The sequence below is a fragment of the Cucumis melo genome, chromosome 4 (genome assembly GCF_025177605.1).
Source record: "Cucumis melo cultivar AY chromosome 4, USDA_Cmelo_AY_1.0, whole genome shotgun sequence".
Lineage (NCBI taxonomy): Eukaryota > Viridiplantae > Streptophyta > Magnoliopsida > Cucurbitales > Cucurbitaceae > Cucumis > Cucumis melo.
Window position 1 is genome coordinate 1347850 of NC_066860.1, and position 17201 is coordinate 1365050.

The following is a 17201-nucleotide window of genomic DNA, read 5'->3' on the forward strand; positions in this document are numbered from 1 at the left end:
TCACTAAGAGATGTCTATCATGGTTAACCTAGATTTTAAAATTAAAATTTTTGTTATACTATTATTTATCATTTTTGTTAAATGGACAAAATAAAATATTGAGAATTCAGATGAACTATTGTTTTTTTCTTTCTATTATCTTTTTGTATTAAGTTAAAAAAGTTTATTAATTTTTTATTTTTAAAAAAACCTCTATTAAAAATTAGAAAAAGAAAAGAGAAGAAAAAGAACGGAGTCGTCCATGAGGTTGACAGTTCGCACAAGGCGGGAGGCGGCATTATATTAAAAAGAGCTTCACTTTCCTTACTCAGACCATTGGAAGGCACCACCATACTCTGACAATGCCGACCGGAGACGAAGGCTTCGAAGATTGGGAGTGGGACGCTGATTTCTTAGACCAACTCATCCAAGTCGAAGAGCTTGCTATTTCCTCCACCGCCAACAATCCGATTCCCATTTCTTCTTCCGCCTCCTTACCCCCGCCGCCGCCGCCGCCTGAACCGGAACCGGAACCGGAACCGCTGCATTTGGTGGAACCGTTGTATGTCCGTCCTATTAGTTATTCGCCTCCTCGAGAACTCTCTCAGATAGCCACTGGTTTACGTTCTCACGCCATTCGCTTTCCTAATGGCTTGAGCGAATGTGGTCCTTCTTCCTCCTCGCTTGCTCCGTGCTTGCATCGCTTCGATGCTGCAAAAGAACTTGAAATTTGTGATTTGAAGGTTAGTGAATGTATTTTGTGGCTATTACCACCGTATTTCTTGTGTTAGTTTGTTGTGGCATGGGGTTTTGTAAGAGAGTGCTTAGAAACTAGAGCTAGGTTTCGAACCGTCTGAGTTGCCTTTTCTTAGTTTTTTGTGTTGCTGCTCGAAATGTCTGTAAAGCTGCGGCGTCTCTTCTACTAGAAGGAAGGAGATGCAGAGAATGTTGAAAGAGTAGAGGAGATGTACTTGGATTAGTTTAAAATATCTCCCTGTGTTTCGAGTTTTCTTAGTTAGTGCTTATGCGTGCCAATTTTTTTTGTCACTTCGATAGAGAATTGTATTTTGATCAGTTTATCCTTTTCGGTTTTGCATTATTTCCTCAACCAAACACGATAGTTATTGAGGGGAATTATTTGAACATTTCTCATATTAAGGACATTTCTCTATTTGATTTAGTATTCTCTTTTAAGTTCCTTTGATTGATGCGAACTTTAGACATTTTAACATTACGTGGCCTTGTTTCTGCAAAGAACATTTGAAATAAATTTTGGTTTTATCTTTTGTTCTTGTGGTGATCATTGATTTCCCTTTTACTGTTAGGATTAATACGCCTTACTTTTAATGTTTGATTGAGGTATTCGTATTATTGTTCGCATAATGAGGGGGGAATTTTTGAAATTTATCGCAAGTTGATTGTTTGTGGTGATTGGTGACAGAGGGAGCTAGGGCGCGTCTCAAAGCAGCTTAAGAACTTGGTACGTTCAATTTTTATTTACTTTTTGTTATTTTGTTCTTGTTTTCAATTGTACATATGCAACAATAAAATGATCTCTCTGTCTTTTTATTTCTGTAAGTAAGAAAGACTGAGTGAATAATTTTTCATCCTTCTTTGATGAGCAAGAAAACAATTCTTGATGTTTTTAGCCAGCCGTACCTACCTTGGCACCTAGACCCCGGATTCTATAAGGATGCAAATTAATTCTCTTAAAAGACCAGGGGCATTTTGTGATTTTATCTCATAATTTCAAACAAATCGAGGGAACATTTGATCATTCGTAGACTGGTTGCCATTTGCATGATTTTCTTCTCAATAGATTGTTTTCTTCCTTGATTTGGAAACTAATATCATATAGTCTTGATGAAACTCTGTTTATTAAGTAGTAAGTACCAATTATTCTGTTTGTAACAATGATATGTATTTAAAATTTTAGGTTTTATCTAATTAAAAGAACTTGTGAATGCTTTCAGGAACAAGAGTGTGTTGAACTCAGGAAGAACAGAAACAAAAAGGAGGAGCAGCTTAGAGTTGTCTCTTCCAATAAGGATGAGCAATATATTGGCCATCGTCTTTCAGAAAGTACAGATTTGTGAGTAAATTTGTCAATTTTGGAAAATGTTACAGTTTAGGGCTGCAGTTGGCCTGTAGTCAATATTGTGACAGACAACCCAATGGTTCAAATACCAAAGTTACCAACACTACCATTAAGTATAGAACAATTGTCAATAAGCTCCTCCCCCCTTTGTAAAACATCATGAAACTTGGTTTCGTAAATCTACTCGTATAAATGAAGAATCAAACCATCTTATCTTGGGTACTGTGTAGATGATTCAACCGTATATGCGATGGCTATGATACATTAATGTACATGTTTTTTTCCCTCTAATTATATTATAGAATACTTGTGGTTAGTCCTGTTTAGCCAACCCTCGGCCTTAGTCCACCGTTCCTTGCTGTTCATTGAGACCTGGAACAAATTATTCTTTCTTAAGTGCATTTATCTTCTGAAGTTTATTAGCTAATTCTTATATTACATCATCAATAAAATCAGGAGAGTGGCAGGGAAGGATGGTGTACGTACTGGCATGAAGAGTGAAGATATTGCTGGTGACCTTGGTGGCCCTCACGCTGGTAGTTATAAGGATGAGCTAAATATCATTGTCTCTTATATTTTATGGTGCATACTAACTAAAATTTTCCATAATTTCGCTGTTTTTTCATCTACAAGTTACTTCTAGGAGTAAAGACAATGAACAGGGAGAAAAAGCCCACAGTTCTGTTGGAGAGAGAGCCAATGACGATTTACCTGCTTTTGACAAGCTCTCAAAGAAGTTGCAAGTCTTCTGGGTCCCTGAAAGTGACTCTAAGATAGGACAAAGTTTGGTTTCAGAATTACTTTTGTCATGTGAAACAGATCTTCATGTGCTTTTTCACAGCATTGGCACGAAGTTATCCCCTAAGTTTCCTGTGGCCTTGGCTGGTGATAACTCTTCTGATGTAGCTTTGAAACAACCTTTGCATCTTCTTCAATGTCCAGAAGCTAAAAAAGTATCTAACCTCTACACCACCTTGACTAAGGTATCTGACAGAACGTTTCAATATTTGGAACTCCATAGAATGTTATAACTTACCCACCTACTGACATAAAGAAGATCCGAACTTTTTCTTTATTAAATATGGTATGATCTTTTTGCTGCCAAGCTGTCATAGAAAAGTTATTGGGATGTAATTAGAGTATTAAGGGCATATTAGCAATTAGTTAAGGAGTTTGTTATGAAAGTTTAGTTATAAATACAATGAGTAGGGAGGAGGAAGGTAGACAATATTTGGTGAATTACATTAGGGCTTGAGAGTATTCTCAAGAATGGGAGGGTTCAAGTACCACAAACACTTTATCTCATAATTCCATTATATTGTATAGTTCAATATATTCGGGTTATAAGTTCTATGGCAATTTTTTTGTGGTTATCCAGAATAGGATCGTTATCATGTTACTGAGGGTAATGTGCCCTTAGTAGGTATTATTGTTTCCAAGCTTTCAATGTGGTGCCATGAGGACTGGGAGATCTGGCAGAACAATGTTATTTTGTAGTACAATACAAAGAGTTTATATGATTCTAAAATGGCAGATAAATATTTTGTACGTGAAGTGAAGGATAACTTTGATGTTTTTGGACTATTAAATTCATAATTACCACATTGCTTAAATTTCAACTTTATTTTTGAAAATGAAGTTGAATTTTTAGGACTATGATAATTAGTACGTGGACAATTTTTGAAAGTTTCTTCAAAAAGTTGTGACATGTTCAGCCAATTTTCTAGCTTGGACATACAGAGGCGAGTCCATGTCAAAGAATGAGTTGTAGGGTGCTTCAGTTGTGTAGGGCACAGGCTTAGAGGAAATTGGAACTAATATTTAAACACTCTGGAGACGTGGAAAGTGCCAGCGGCCTTTTTTTCTCTTTCATTTTTCTAATGGATTAGTCTTTTGCTATAATTCTTTTTAAGCAATTCCTTTCTTAACCTGATGTTATATTTGTTAATTTGTCTTTAAGTAGTCATGTTCCTGTTATTTTAATAAGTTTCTATAATTATTTTCCATCTGTTTATTTATGGTTGTAGGTAAGTAATGGAATAGTCAAGATGGAGGCATTGTTTAGTCCGTTGCTTGATCTCTGTAATATTGACAATGTGAGTAAAACTTGAAGGTTTTCTGGTTATACAAAAGAATTAAACTAAGTTTAAAGATTGGTGTACTTTTGAATCTGCATTAGGACTAAGATTGAGAAGTGAGGCTATATTATAGAATTAAGGAAAAGATTTGGACAAAAATACATGTAACAAAAGGCACGTTTTCCTTCAAAAGAACTTCTCCTTTTTATTATTTTCAGCTGAAATAATCAAGAAATTTAATTTATAATTGAGCAAGTTCTCTCTGCATTAGTAACTTCTGTATCCACAGCACATTTGGGATTATTTCTTATTAGTCCAGGGAAGATAATTGATGATAATGGTCAGTAAGATTGTAGCCTATACAAGGCTGGAATCAGAAGGTCTTGTGGTTTCCATGTTCATGCATTGTTAATCATGTTTCTGGAGTTGGGTGTTTATTTTCACATTTAGTTAATACAATTGAATTTGAATGATGTTATGCATTTCACATCTTCTAAGTTTGTAAGGTATTCATTAAAAGAAAAAATTTAAGTTTATCTGGCATCGATATTTCTTGAGGTGAAAGCTCAGTCGTCCATTTGAAAAAAAAAAATACAATTTTCTTGCTGCATTTTTCCTTCCCTGTTTAAAAATATGAATTCCTTTATTTTTGGATGCAGGTTGCAGTAGTTCATAGATCTCTGCATATATTGCATATGTTTCTGAAACGCCTGTTGTGGTTGGAGAGGAAATCGGAAAGAAGGTATATTACACTCTACTTTGCAGCAAATGTATATTTTAAGTCCCTAGAAGCATTTGATTAATGTGGGAGTAGAAATTTTCCAGCTCTATTCCAAATTTATGGTCAATTAGAAGTTAATATTGTGACTTTATTCTACGGTTCCTTGCTGATTGATTATTTAGAAAAAAAAGTGAACAGAAATTTATGAAGTATTGTCCATACTTCATAGATTTTCAGTTTTTTTTTTTTAATGAGCAACAATTTAATTAATTGATGAAATAGAGGAAAGCTCCAAACACATCCTGGTGAATGACAAAAAACCTCTTCAATTGGAGATTTATTGATTAAACAATATGAGCCATATAATAAGCAAAAGGGTCCGAACTCCATAGATGCTAGTCAAGTAATTTTAATTCTATGCATGTCATTTTTTAGCTGAAATGAAAGTTTAATTCTTTAGCATTTAGTTGGTGGTAGAAAGAATTAAAGTCTATTATGACTCGTATATATTTTGTTGGTGGCATCTATTAACATGTTGGATGTCTATATATGGTTTTATTATTTACAGTTGTTGATCTTCTGGTTTCCTTATCACTTCGGATGAAATCCTTCTTGAGTGATGCTGTATTGTTCGTTGGTTAAGAACTTCCATGTCTTCATTTGGTTCTTATTCTTATGAACTCTGATTTGATCTTTCCAGTGCAATCTGCTCAGGGAAACTGTCATAATTGGGGGGCTTGGCTCTAGGAACAATGTTGTGGATTCTCATGGATCACAGAGCGCTGAAGGTGACGAATTTGCTTTGGCGAACATGGATGAGTCATCTCATGGCAGTGCTAGCACTAGACTCCCTGGTGCTGAATTGTTGTGTAAGAACAGAAACTTGAAGAAGAATATAAATTTAGTTCCTCAAGTAAATTGGGTATCTTTCTTTGAGGCAATGCGTCAGGTTGCTAAGACACATAGTGCAAAATGTGTGAGAATTGAGGCCATTTCAGTCATGAATTTGATTCTGATGAGAAATAATACTTATCTGGAGAAGGAGAAGTAAGTTTGTGTTTTTGTAGTCTATATATTTCAATATTTAAAACCAGAAACGACTCACATAATTATTACAGATTTGGTCAGGCGCTTCTATTTGATAGTGTAGTTGAGTTTATCCGAAAGGAATCCGGTTCAGCTATACAAAAGCATGCCGTGCGTCTGCTATTCTTGATACTAAACTGTAAGGTTTAATAATTTCAGCTCATTGCCCTAGAAGAGTTTTTTTGGAACTTGTCAAGCTTATGACAATTCTTCTTAATAATTATTTGAGCTTTAAATTAGTAGGAAAGGCTATTCTTTTTTCTTTCAACTAGAACTCAAATTTCAAAAGTATATTGTATTCAAACTTTTGATGGCATTTTCATTTAGTGGATCTAGGTTATTGGTTCCTTTAGTCTTCTCTTGACATCTTTCTAGATTGAACTTTATGACATTGAACTTTGGAACTGGACCTGGGGTTTCGATTTGAATTAGTCAATTATCTTCTCCTTATGCGAGAAACTGTAGATGCTTCATGCTAGCCATATTTGTTTGAACTTTTAGTCATAGATCTTATTACAGTATTTACCTGAACTCAAGTTTCCATTTATGTCCTTTACTTTCTAATAATGTTTGCTTTAATTTAGGTCCCACATTTTTTGCCGCATTCTGTTCTGGTTGTAAAGAAGCAGAAACTGCTGAGGTTGGAAATGAAAATGTGAGAAGTGCAGGAGGTTTCCAGAAATTCCAGACCATCCTTCATGGTTTGGCAGATTGTTTTACATGTTTTGGAAATGGTATTGAGGTGAGCACCGTTAGAGATCCTCCATCGACTCCTCTCTTGTCTTTTTAACACCCCACCCAACCACAACTTGGTGAAAAATTGAACGATAACTTGACCCTTTGATAGATGGTCAATAAACTCGGGATTTGAAACCTAAACATGTAGCTTAAAAGAGCCACTGCTACCATTGCCTATTGCTCAACACTTGCTGTGAAAATAAGGAACTTGTCAGCAGTGGTAATTTATCTGTCTTTGTTTTAGAGTTTGGTTACTCTTGCCATAAAATTAAGGAGGTTGATGAGAAAACTCTCGTGGGAATGTGAAGGAAGTAGCCGTTGGAATTTTCAATAGGCTATAGTGGAAAAGATCTTGTTCGACTTTTGTGAGTGGAAGAAATGTCTTCAGTTTAGAGACAGGAGACCCACTCTTGCAAAAGCCAGTCTATGCAAAGTTGTTCTAACCTATTTTCCCTAAATTTTTAGTATTCCTGCTTTGTAGCCAAGAAGGTTGATGTTTGGAGATGCGCATTGTTTATGACGATATGTCCTCCGCACCTAACAATTTGAATTTATTTTAAAATTTAGGTTAAATTACAAATTTAGCCCTTATGATTTGGAAGTTAGAACTTTTAGTCCCCTAGATAAAATTCTTAGGAGAAACATTATTTACGAGATTTTCCACAAGGACTAGATTCTAACTCTTAAAACCTAAATTTTATAATTGGTAATTAGTTTTCCGTGGTGAATAGAATAGAGGTAATTGTCATTATAACATTGTGCTCTATGAACCACATGTTTGTTGTTTAGTAATTTACCTTGTTCTTGCAGGAGTTGAAACTTCGGAAAAACACCGTTCTTTTGCTCGCCTTTCTGGCATCGTCCGGGAAAGCTGGCTTTGAGATCCTTATAAGCAACAAGCTGTATACATATTCAAATTTCCTGACTTTGATTCTTCAAGTTGTGGCTTCAGAACTTGAACAAGAAAAAACAGTCCGAGAGCCTGTGGAAAATCTCGAGGAAAGGTAATCGATGAGCTTCTCTATGTTAATAGTAGATCAGTGACATTCCGTATTTCCTCAAGATCATTCAACTTTTCCTTTCCCTTGTTTCATAATCTTACCCAGGGCGTTGCTGTTGCGGGAAGTGCTTATACTTCTTAATAGACTTGCATCTCATTCATTATACTCAATGACGATCTTGCGAGTGTTGACGAACAGCAGAGATATGGCTACCCTAACGATTGATGTAACGAACAAGTTGTGCAGAAAAAACAACAGAAATGGGCAACTGGATAGCAAGAAAAGAAAGATGAGGGAATCTGAAGTAGTGGAGTTAGCGCAGGTATTTCGGAAAAGACTCCTTTCATATTTAGGAAATAGCATATTATAAAAAGCGCTTTTCGAAAATGCTCATTTATTATGGGCTTTGTCATGGCACAAAGTTAGGAGACTAAACTAATTGGTTTGAAATTTTGTCATCCCACTGGCTAATATGGGAAATTTTGTAGAGTTAAAAAGCAATGTATATTCTTCAAGAAACAACAAAATAAACAAAAAAGAACAAACTTGGTAGAGTTTCTTAAGTACACGTAGGTTTCTTTTTTGGGCCAGTTCTTGGTCTCATTCTTTTTTTGAATCCGATCCCTATTTGTACGGTTGAATAGAAAATTATCATCTGCTTCTTCTTCTGCTTCACTTCAAGCGAGAAATTAGTGAGAATGGCTGCTCCACGTGCCTTAAAAGGCATTGCGGCCCGGGTTCTTTTTTTTTTAAGGAATAATAAGATTGGTCATACTAGATAACTATTTGGTTTTTTGTTTTTTTTATAAATTATGCTGGTTTATTTCTTCCGTTCATTTTGTACCATGGTTTGCGAATTTAATTTTGAGAACCAAATTTCAAAAACAAAAAATTAGCTCTTTATATATTTATTTTTTTTAATTTACAAAATTTGGTTTATGAAAATACCGGTGAAAGGTAGTTAACAATCCAAGAAGTTTATCGATGGAATAAGGGTTTATATGCTTAATTTTTTGAAAATCGAAAACAAATATTTAGGCATGCGGTCTTTTTTTTTTTTTTTTTTTTTTTTTTTTTTTTTTTTTTTTTAAATTTCTAAAAGGTATGCAAACCTCCGCCTCATTTCTTACAATGATTTGTTTAAATTTAAAAGTACAATAGTTGAATTTTTATTTCAAGTAAAAAATAGTCGTCCAATGGACCTGCTACAACTTCTTAATTTATGTATTTTGGGTTCACGATTTTTAGTTCATATATAGACCATCTCCTAACACATTGGCATGAACTATAGATCGAGAACCGTACTACTTTTTAGTACAAGATTGAAAGTGTATATCTCAATTATCTTCCCTTTCTACCATTTTTTCGTCAAGACTATTCTCAACAAAAGCAATAATATGAAGGACATAGCCAAAGAAGATTGTTTAGCATTGATACCCTCTTTGTTAACAGGCCAAGGAAATTATAGATCATCTTTTCATCCATCGCCGAATTGCTAATCACCTTTTGACCAAAATACAAAACTGACTGGGATTGGACTTACACATTGTATCATTTACATCACTGATTATGTAAAAATCTTTGCTATTTGAACTCAGAAAAACAACATAACATATAAGTCCTCTGTTGCTATGAGGTCGATTCCTCTAGCCGGAGAGGAACAACCGCACCTCCTTCATTTTTGCTTGCTTTTGTGATCTTCTCGAACTCTCCCTCTATACTCAAACACGCTACAAATGTGATAATCTAGTTGAGATGTTTTAGTACACCTACTTATCAATGTATCATTTTCTAAAAAATAGGAGAAGTATGTATATCAATTACTATTGAAGGTCACTATAATTTCAACAATAATCTTAATAGTACCTTATTGTTATAATGTCATCAACTCGAGTATCATCTTGTAATTTTTTAGCTTTTCTCTAGTCCTCTTTCCTTTTGGTATCATTCTATATTTTTTAGATTTTTCACATATCTAAAGAAACAAGACCGATAATCGTGCTACGAAGTAGTCCACTTAGCAAAGACGTACCACTACACCTACTACCTATTGGTCGAATTGTATCTGATTTTTATATAAAAATATTTCTAATGATCAAAGATACACACAAATTAGATAACCCCCACGCGTGGATATTGAAAAGGGGAAGCCAAAGTGTATAAAGGTTTTGAAACCCCAAAAGATTGAAGATCATAAACAATGGAGATGGAAGAGAGAAGGAGTTGAAATTAAGAAAAGTTATAGATAAAAAAGAAAAGTTAGAACATATGAAAAGGGTTTTGGAGTTTAGTTAAAAAGGAGTGGACAAATAGCGCACTAAGGAATGGACAAAATGGAGCCCTCTTTGTCTCCCAAGCAACTTCAAATGCACATGTCTCTACTTTAACAACCAAATATCCTCATACCAATCCTCTTCATATTTAATTTCCCCTTTTTCAAAATTCTTTATATATATAAATCCCCCAACTCTCTCTCTCTCTCTCTCTCTCTCTATTTATCTATCTATCTATCTATCTTTTGTATGGCCTTAAATTAGGGCATATCTAGGGCTTCAAAGCCCTCACAATTTTAGGGTTTTTCTTTTTTGGATATATTTGCTTTTGTAGGGTACCCCTTAAACTTCCTCTCCTCTCCTTTTAGTTCCAATATTCACTAATGGAAGAATGATAATAATACTAATAAGCCAAAGTGTACTACAACAATGACCTTCTCTTTTCCTAAATATACAAATCCTACCCTTCTTTTTCTCATTTTGATAATTTATTTATTCCAAGTTCTTAAATATTCGTCAATTTAATATAATATTTCTAACATTTCCTTCATTTACGGTAATTTTGAAGAAGAAACAACAACACGTAGGAATTTGAACACAAAAACTCTTTAAATTGCCAATTCATTACAAAAGCTTGAGCCTATGATAGAGACAAAATTTAATATCATATAATTTAAGTTTGCTTTTCTTTTAAACAAGAAAACTAAAGGGTAACAAGGGTTTTTCACTAAGTTTAATTGTACATACAAGAAGTAAAGTTTGTCTCTCAAAAATAGGTTAACTAAATAAAAACTAAACTCAAATTACTTTGGTCAAAATAATATTTCAACCAAATTAGGTTAAATTATTTAAAAAATTGTCGAATTGATCAATTTTTATGACTACTCGTATTTGCTAGAAAGCATGATCTTAGTTAAGAAAGTTTTCTTGACAAACAAATATTATAGGGTTAGTAATTAAATCATCCTATGAGATTAATTCGTGTAAGCAACACGCAAAGGATACACGCACTTTTTTTAATCATAAATTTCTATAATTAAAAGTCTTCAAGAATAATTATTTTGAGGGATAAGAAGTAACTAAGAAACATAATTAAGACTACCATTGCAGTAGTTAAGGATTAATTTTGTAATGTAACCACAAATTAATTAATCCAAAATTGTTGATTTAATATTAAACCCTAAATTTAGGCAACAACAACCCTAAGGTACGGTCTTAGACTCTTAATTCTATTTATGTATTGATTTCTTATGTTTTGAACTCAACTTTTTCAAATATTACATTCATTATTATTGCTGTTGTTTTCATTATTTAGACATATATATATATATATATATATATATATATATATATATGATTGGTATGAAAATTATAATTGTGAAGTCCCATTTGAGAAGAAAGATTCTCTGTTGTAGCTCTCAATCATAGCTTCCTTGATCTTACTATTTCTCAGCTTTGACTAAGTCAAAGGCTGATCTGGATCCATTATTCCATTTTATTATTTTCTTTTCTCAAACCATTTTTTTTAAATTTCCTAAAAAGTTTGCCTTAATTAACATCTCTTAATTAATTAATTAATTAATAATAATAATAAAATATATTTAAAATTTTAGGTTTATTGAGTTATTTTAGATTTTCTGATTAATTAATACTTATAAATAATATATAATTAGATTCCTTAATTCATGGGGGAAATTAATTACGGCTCCTAATATGGCTGACGTGTTAGATTTTTTATAATTAAATAAATATGTAATAATAGTAATATAATTATGTATTGTTGTTTTATGCAATTGATTTTTGACATTAAATTCAAAGCAAAAATAATTGCATTTTCAAAAAAAAAAAAAAATCCCTTTTACTTTGAATGCAACAAAGGGGTCACGAGCAAGAATAGTGAAATTCAGAATTCAAAAAATTGAGTTTATTAAGTGAATTTGTTTGATGTAAATCATATGTTTATTGTATAATTAATTGATTTATACGAGTTTATATTATATATAACACGTTTTAATTTAGTTATATATCGATTTAGATTTATATGAAACTCATAATTAAATTATACAGTGTACTAAGCTCATATAAGTCAAACATACCAAAATAAAGATCACAGATAGAACTTAGTGAATTAATTAGCTCTTAATTTTGTTTTTGTTTTGAGTTATTAATCATATTATTTGGCTCTAAAACATTATTTCTTGGTGGTTCATAAATATTATAATTATTGAGTCTTGTAATCACAAATGTGATTCTTGAAGTCTCACATTTGTGTTAGATAAGTCATTGTATTTTTAATCTTGGATGGATTTGATCTTTAAACGTAACGTTATAAGTATGTAATAAATCTCCGAACTTCAATTACTATATCTAACATTTTTTTATAATCCGCTAATAATCGAAAACAAAAATAAATATTGGATTAACTTTTAGTGTACACAAGATTAAGTATGAAAACAAAATCAAACAAAATATATAATCCCTAACCTTCAAATTTCTTTGATTAATTTAACATAAAAGTTTAAAGTCGAATAACTTGTCCGATATTTTAAAATTTTTGGACTAATTAAATAATAACTTTGTTAAGCTTTTTTTTTTTCCTTCGATTGGACTATTTATAGGCTAGTAGATCAAACCTCTAACCACACGAAATTAATATAACATAGTTAATATCATCCGAACCTTTCCTCTAGCTAATCATATTGTACTCTCGTTTTCTCTATCAAGAATTTCAGTCTTGAGAAGTGATAAAAATGTTAAAAAGGTGTCAAACTAGTCGAAATGTCTCAATACAACCCTAATCTTTCTCGTCTTGTGACCATAGTACAAAAAAGATTACTTTAGAGTCGGTGAACTTACTAAACACACAAAATAAGAGAACTTTTGAATCATATATATATATATATATATATATCTTTTTTTTTTTTTTTTTTTGAGGAGGTATAATTATTTTCTATTAAATGGAGTAGAAAAATGAGATAAAAGTGAAAGCATAAATTGAGATATTTAGAGATAATTAAAGGGACCATGAGGGCATCAATTAAGTGATGTGTTGTTTTATTAATGGAAATGTTTTGTTGGTAAACGCATGAAACAAACCGGAGTTTGATTTTCGCATTAACCTCGCAGATGAATGCGCCTAATTGGACTATCATATTCTTCTCTTTTTTAACCCAATAATATTTCGACATCATATTGTTCCTTAAAAATGTAAAATTAAACGTCGAATTGATTTAGTCGATTTTAAGTGTAAATTTAAACATTTCGATAGTCTAATTGTTATTCATTTTGTAAGATATCTATTGGTTGACTTTTTCTATATCTTATGACCTTCAAGTGACAACAATAACAATTTTATAATTGACATAAAAGAAAGCCTGCGAAGCACGAAGTCGAAAAAGAAGAAGAAGATAGATTTGTGTTTAGAATCATTTTCAAAATCTTTTTAGTAATTTAAAATCAATTTTCATAGCTAGTGTGAAATTTTGAGTGATTCCAAATGTGAGATATTGTGAGGAAATTTTGGAGCACACAATCCTACGTTGAATGGGAAGAGAAAACATGCTAAAAGGCAAACAAGGATGATCGTGTAGGGATGCAAGAAAATGAGGGAGTCCGAATGTCGGTGTGTTAGAGGTGTAAATGGGTTGAGGGACATTCCCAACCCAACCCAATCCTTAGAATATGGGTTAGGTTGGGTAGGGTTGTCGGATTGTTATCCCTGGATATCAACCGACATTTTCTTTTACCCCAATTTTTTTCAATTAATAATAAAAAATATATAATGTATATATATATATCATTCATCTGGATTTAGTTGTATTGAACCAAATTTTTTACTCTCCAACCCGAGACCTAACCCAACCCATATTTTATGTTCGAGTTATTTTTACACTCCTAGTTTCATGTAATATTTTGGTTTATTTTGTTATATTAAAAAACAACTTTTTTAAAAAAAATAGTTTGAAAGAACACACTCATTATGCCCTGAAATCTCTCAATTTTATAGCATCATTATTTTAGTTTCCATTTTCTTGCTTTCACATTCTTCATTCATTCACTCTCTCTACACTAAGAACAAAAACTAAACTAAAGATATATATGTAAAATAAAACGTTCCTCTCTGTTTCCTATTAAGTTTGAGTTTGACCCGTTGCCAGCAAACCCCTTTTCAAATCCCTTTGGCTCCACTACTCTTCATCTTCACTTTTTTTTTTTTTTTTTTTTTTCCTGCCCTAAACCCTATAATTTTTATCTCTTTTCCTTTTCAAAAATACCCTTTTTTCCCCCTTTTCTTTCCTTTCCTTTTCATTCATAAAAAAAAAAAAAAAAAAAAAAAAAAAAAACCCCTAAACCTTTCTTAATTATGTCTTCCTCTCTTTTCATTTGCTATTTTACCCTCCCAAATGTCATTATTATTAGTATCTGCCCCCAATCTATATTCTCTTCTTTTTAGATAAACCCTCTCCCTCCCCCCCCCCCCCCCCCCCTTCCTTTTTGGCTTCCATTCCATCTGTGAATGACAAGTAAAAGATCTTCCCCTCCTTCCAAGATTTTTATTCCTTCTCAATAAAAGCTGATCTCGATCCATCCATCCTCTTACTTATTTTGTTTTTGAAATTTTAATCAATTCCTTTTTTCCTTCCTTTGCTTATGGATTCCGGTAGCGGAAGTTTGCAATCTTCTAGTGGTGGTGATGAAGAATATGATTCTCATCATCATCATCATCAACAACAACCTCAACTAGTTTTTCCTCCATCCCCACTTTTCTTCAATCTTCCTTCTTCTTCTTCTTCTTCTTGTTCTTCTTCATCTCTTCTTGCTTGTTCTTCTTCTTCAATTCCTCATCATCAACAATCTCTTCCTAATTTTCATAATTACCAAAATAATAATCATCATCATCATCACCTCCTCCCTTCTTTCTATGATTTTCCTTCCTCTAATTACAATTTCAACCCTGATTCTTCTTCCAATTCCTTTGTTAATCTCGACGTCTTAAGATCTGGAGAACCCACCCATTTCAGAAACCCCCCCGACGGATCTACCCAAAACCAAATCCCAACGAATCGTTCAACCCCATCAACATCTTCCGGCGCTTTACATCCTAAAGTCACTACCAAGAAACGAACTAGAGCTTCACGTCGAGCCCCCACCACCGTTCTCACAACAGACACTACTAATTTCAGAGCAATGGTACAAGAGTTTACTGGAATCCCTTCCCCGCCCTTTACTTCCGGTGGGTCATCCTATTCCCGGCGATTTGATCTGTTTGGGTTGGTTCGAACAACAAGCAATAACTCCACGGCTACGAGGCTAGAAGATTCTGGATTGGGAGTGGGTTCTTACCCTTCTCGATCAAAAGACGACAATGTTGATGTTGGTGGGGTTTTTTCATTTCAATCGGTATCTTCAGGGCATGATTTTAATTCTAATTCCAAGCAAGTTAGAGAAAATTTAGAGATGGATCACAATGTTGTTCATGGGAGTAATAGGCTGGTACAAAATGATGAAACCTGGAGAAGCAACCGCGGCGGTAGTACCACTGCAGCAACAGCAACAGCAACCGCAGCAACAGCAGCGACAGTGACAGCAAATTCCAACAATAACAATAATAATAATAATGCAGCAAATTGTAAGTTTTAAATTTTATGGGGTCGTTGTTCACTTTGTTCTTTCATCGAATAATTTGGGGAATATTTGTTTCAACTACCAAGAGGGGTAAAAGTACAGTAGTAGATTAAAGAGAGAGAAAAAAAAAAGGGAAATGGGTAAAATTTTTCTTTTAGGTAATCAAAATGGCAATGATGATGATACTGATGATTTTAATGATGATTGTGGAGATTCTAGTGGTGGTGGTGAGTTGATGATGGAAAATAAGAACCCTCAAGCTAAGCAACAACCCCTCTTCCCCCATAGACCCATCATCATAAAACCCTTTTGGCAGTTTATATACAAAGGAATATTATCATTATTTTTTGAGTTCAAAATATCAATTTATACCACAAGTCTATTCATTTCAACCCCAACTTTCATAAATATATCAATCTAAAATCTTCAAATTTCGTTAAACATAGTATACAAAATGTTTAAGTTGATACAAACAATTAAATTTAAAAGATGATTTTAAAGATTTCAGGTTAATTAATGCTTTGTTTAGAGCATAAAATGATGAAAATTTAGGGTTTATAACGGTGGGTGTGTACTGTTTGGATTTTAGTGGATTCAGTTTACAATATAATGGCGTAAAGACGAAGGTGGAAGACATTTTCCAACGCCGTAGCAGCAGCTGTGTTTTGGCAATTGCCGCAGTCTATGGCGGTTCGAAATTTTCCGGTCAGAAATGGGGCCCTCTCTCTCTCTACTACCGGTGATTTTGAAGGGAAAGAAAATTTATATATACATATTATATGAAGCTATATGCTTGATGTAGGCTATTCTCTATTCCTACCCTAATATATATATATGTGATGTTCATATTCTCTTTACCTGTTGTTGTTATGTTATTAGTCAAATATGTGTAAATATCTCTCTCTTTAATTTATCTCTTATTTATTTATTTATTTATTATGATACAAACACTTTTGCACATCTTTGTTTCTTCTGATTTAAGCTTTTTCTATTTTGTTGACTTAATTTGTTTGATAACAATATGTTTATTACGAAACACGAAACACAAATGAATATGGTGGTGGTGGAGGTGGAGGTGTTTTCGTTTTTGTCCAACTGTGGTCGTTGTTGATACTTGATTTTGATTTAGGTTGAAATGTATTTCGCTTCGTAATAATTGTGTTAGGTTTGAGTATGAAAGACCAAAAATACTGAGTCGAGAGAGATAAAGGAGGAATTGTATCGATCAATTGACAACATTTTTTAATTAAAATTTTCAAGGGTGTAAGTCAATCAACAATTAGTTTGTACTTTTTCATGCTCGAGGTTGGTTTGAATTACTACCAAACCAACCATAGTCGATTCAGTAACTGTTTGGTTGAAAAATCGACTCTGGTCGATCGATATGCTTAAACCTAATAGTTGTAAATTTGTAATTTTAAAAAAAAAAGATATACTTACACTTTAGTCACAAACTAATGTAAATAAAATGAAGTCATATATACAGTGCTAATGTAAATTAAAAGAAGTCCTACGTTCTATAGATCATAATCTTAAACCGAGTTAAATTTTATCTCACAAAATTAAGATAACAAATTTATAAAGAAAATAATCGAGATGTAT

The 17201-nt window shown here is 33.0% G+C and overlaps 2 protein-coding genes across 2 annotated transcripts; both read left to right on the forward strand.

Moving 5' to 3' along the window:
• The first annotated feature begins 341 nt into the window (after positions 1–341).
• On the forward strand, positions 342–8483 carry LOC103503583 (protein SENSITIVE TO UV 2). Its single transcript, XM_008467809.3, has 12 exons — positions 342–722; positions 1421–1459; positions 1953–2071; positions 2534–2613; positions 2711–3060; positions 4105–4173; positions 4815–4897; positions 5591–5923; positions 5995–6101; positions 6547–6704; positions 7511–7704; positions 7807–8483. Exons 1-12 carry the CDS (start codon positions 342–344, stop codon positions 8069–8071), a joined length of 2178 nt encoding a protein of 725 aa, XP_008466031.2. The 3' UTR covers positions 8072–8483.
• Positions 8484–14391: 5908 nt separating this feature from the next.
• LOC103503584 (uncharacterized) lies at positions 14392–16559 on the forward strand. The gene is made up of 2 exons (XM_017048037.2): positions 14392–15603; positions 16189–16559. The coding sequence occupies exons 1-2, from the start codon at positions 14625–14627 to the stop codon at positions 16215–16217; spliced, it is 1008 nt and encodes a 335-aa protein (XP_016903526.2). The 5' UTR covers positions 14392–14624; the 3' UTR covers positions 16218–16559.
• Positions 16560–17201: the final 642 nt, after the last annotated feature.

Excerpts from the sequence above, each read along its gene's own strand:
- LOC103503583 (XM_008467809.3), top strand. The coding sequence starts at position 342 with ATGCCGACCGGAGACGAAGGCTTCGAAGATTGGGAGTGGGACGCTGAT. Across the intron at positions 3,061-4,104 it reads TCTACACCACCTTGACTAAG|GTAAGTAATGGAATAGTCAA; the intron begins GTATCTGACAGA and ends TTATGGTTGTAG. Across the intron at positions 6,102-6,546 it reads GCTATTCTTGATACTAAACT|GTCCCACATTTTTTGCCGCA; the intron begins GTAAGGTTTAAT and ends GCTTTAATTTAG.
- LOC103503584 (XM_017048037.2), top strand. The coding sequence starts at position 14,625 with ATGGATTCCGGTAGCGGAAGTTTGCAATCTTCTAGTGGTGGTGATGAA. Across the intron at positions 15,604-16,188 it reads TAATAATAATGCAGCAAATT|TGGATTCAGTTTACAATATA; the intron begins GTAAGTTTTAAA and ends TTTGGATTTTAG.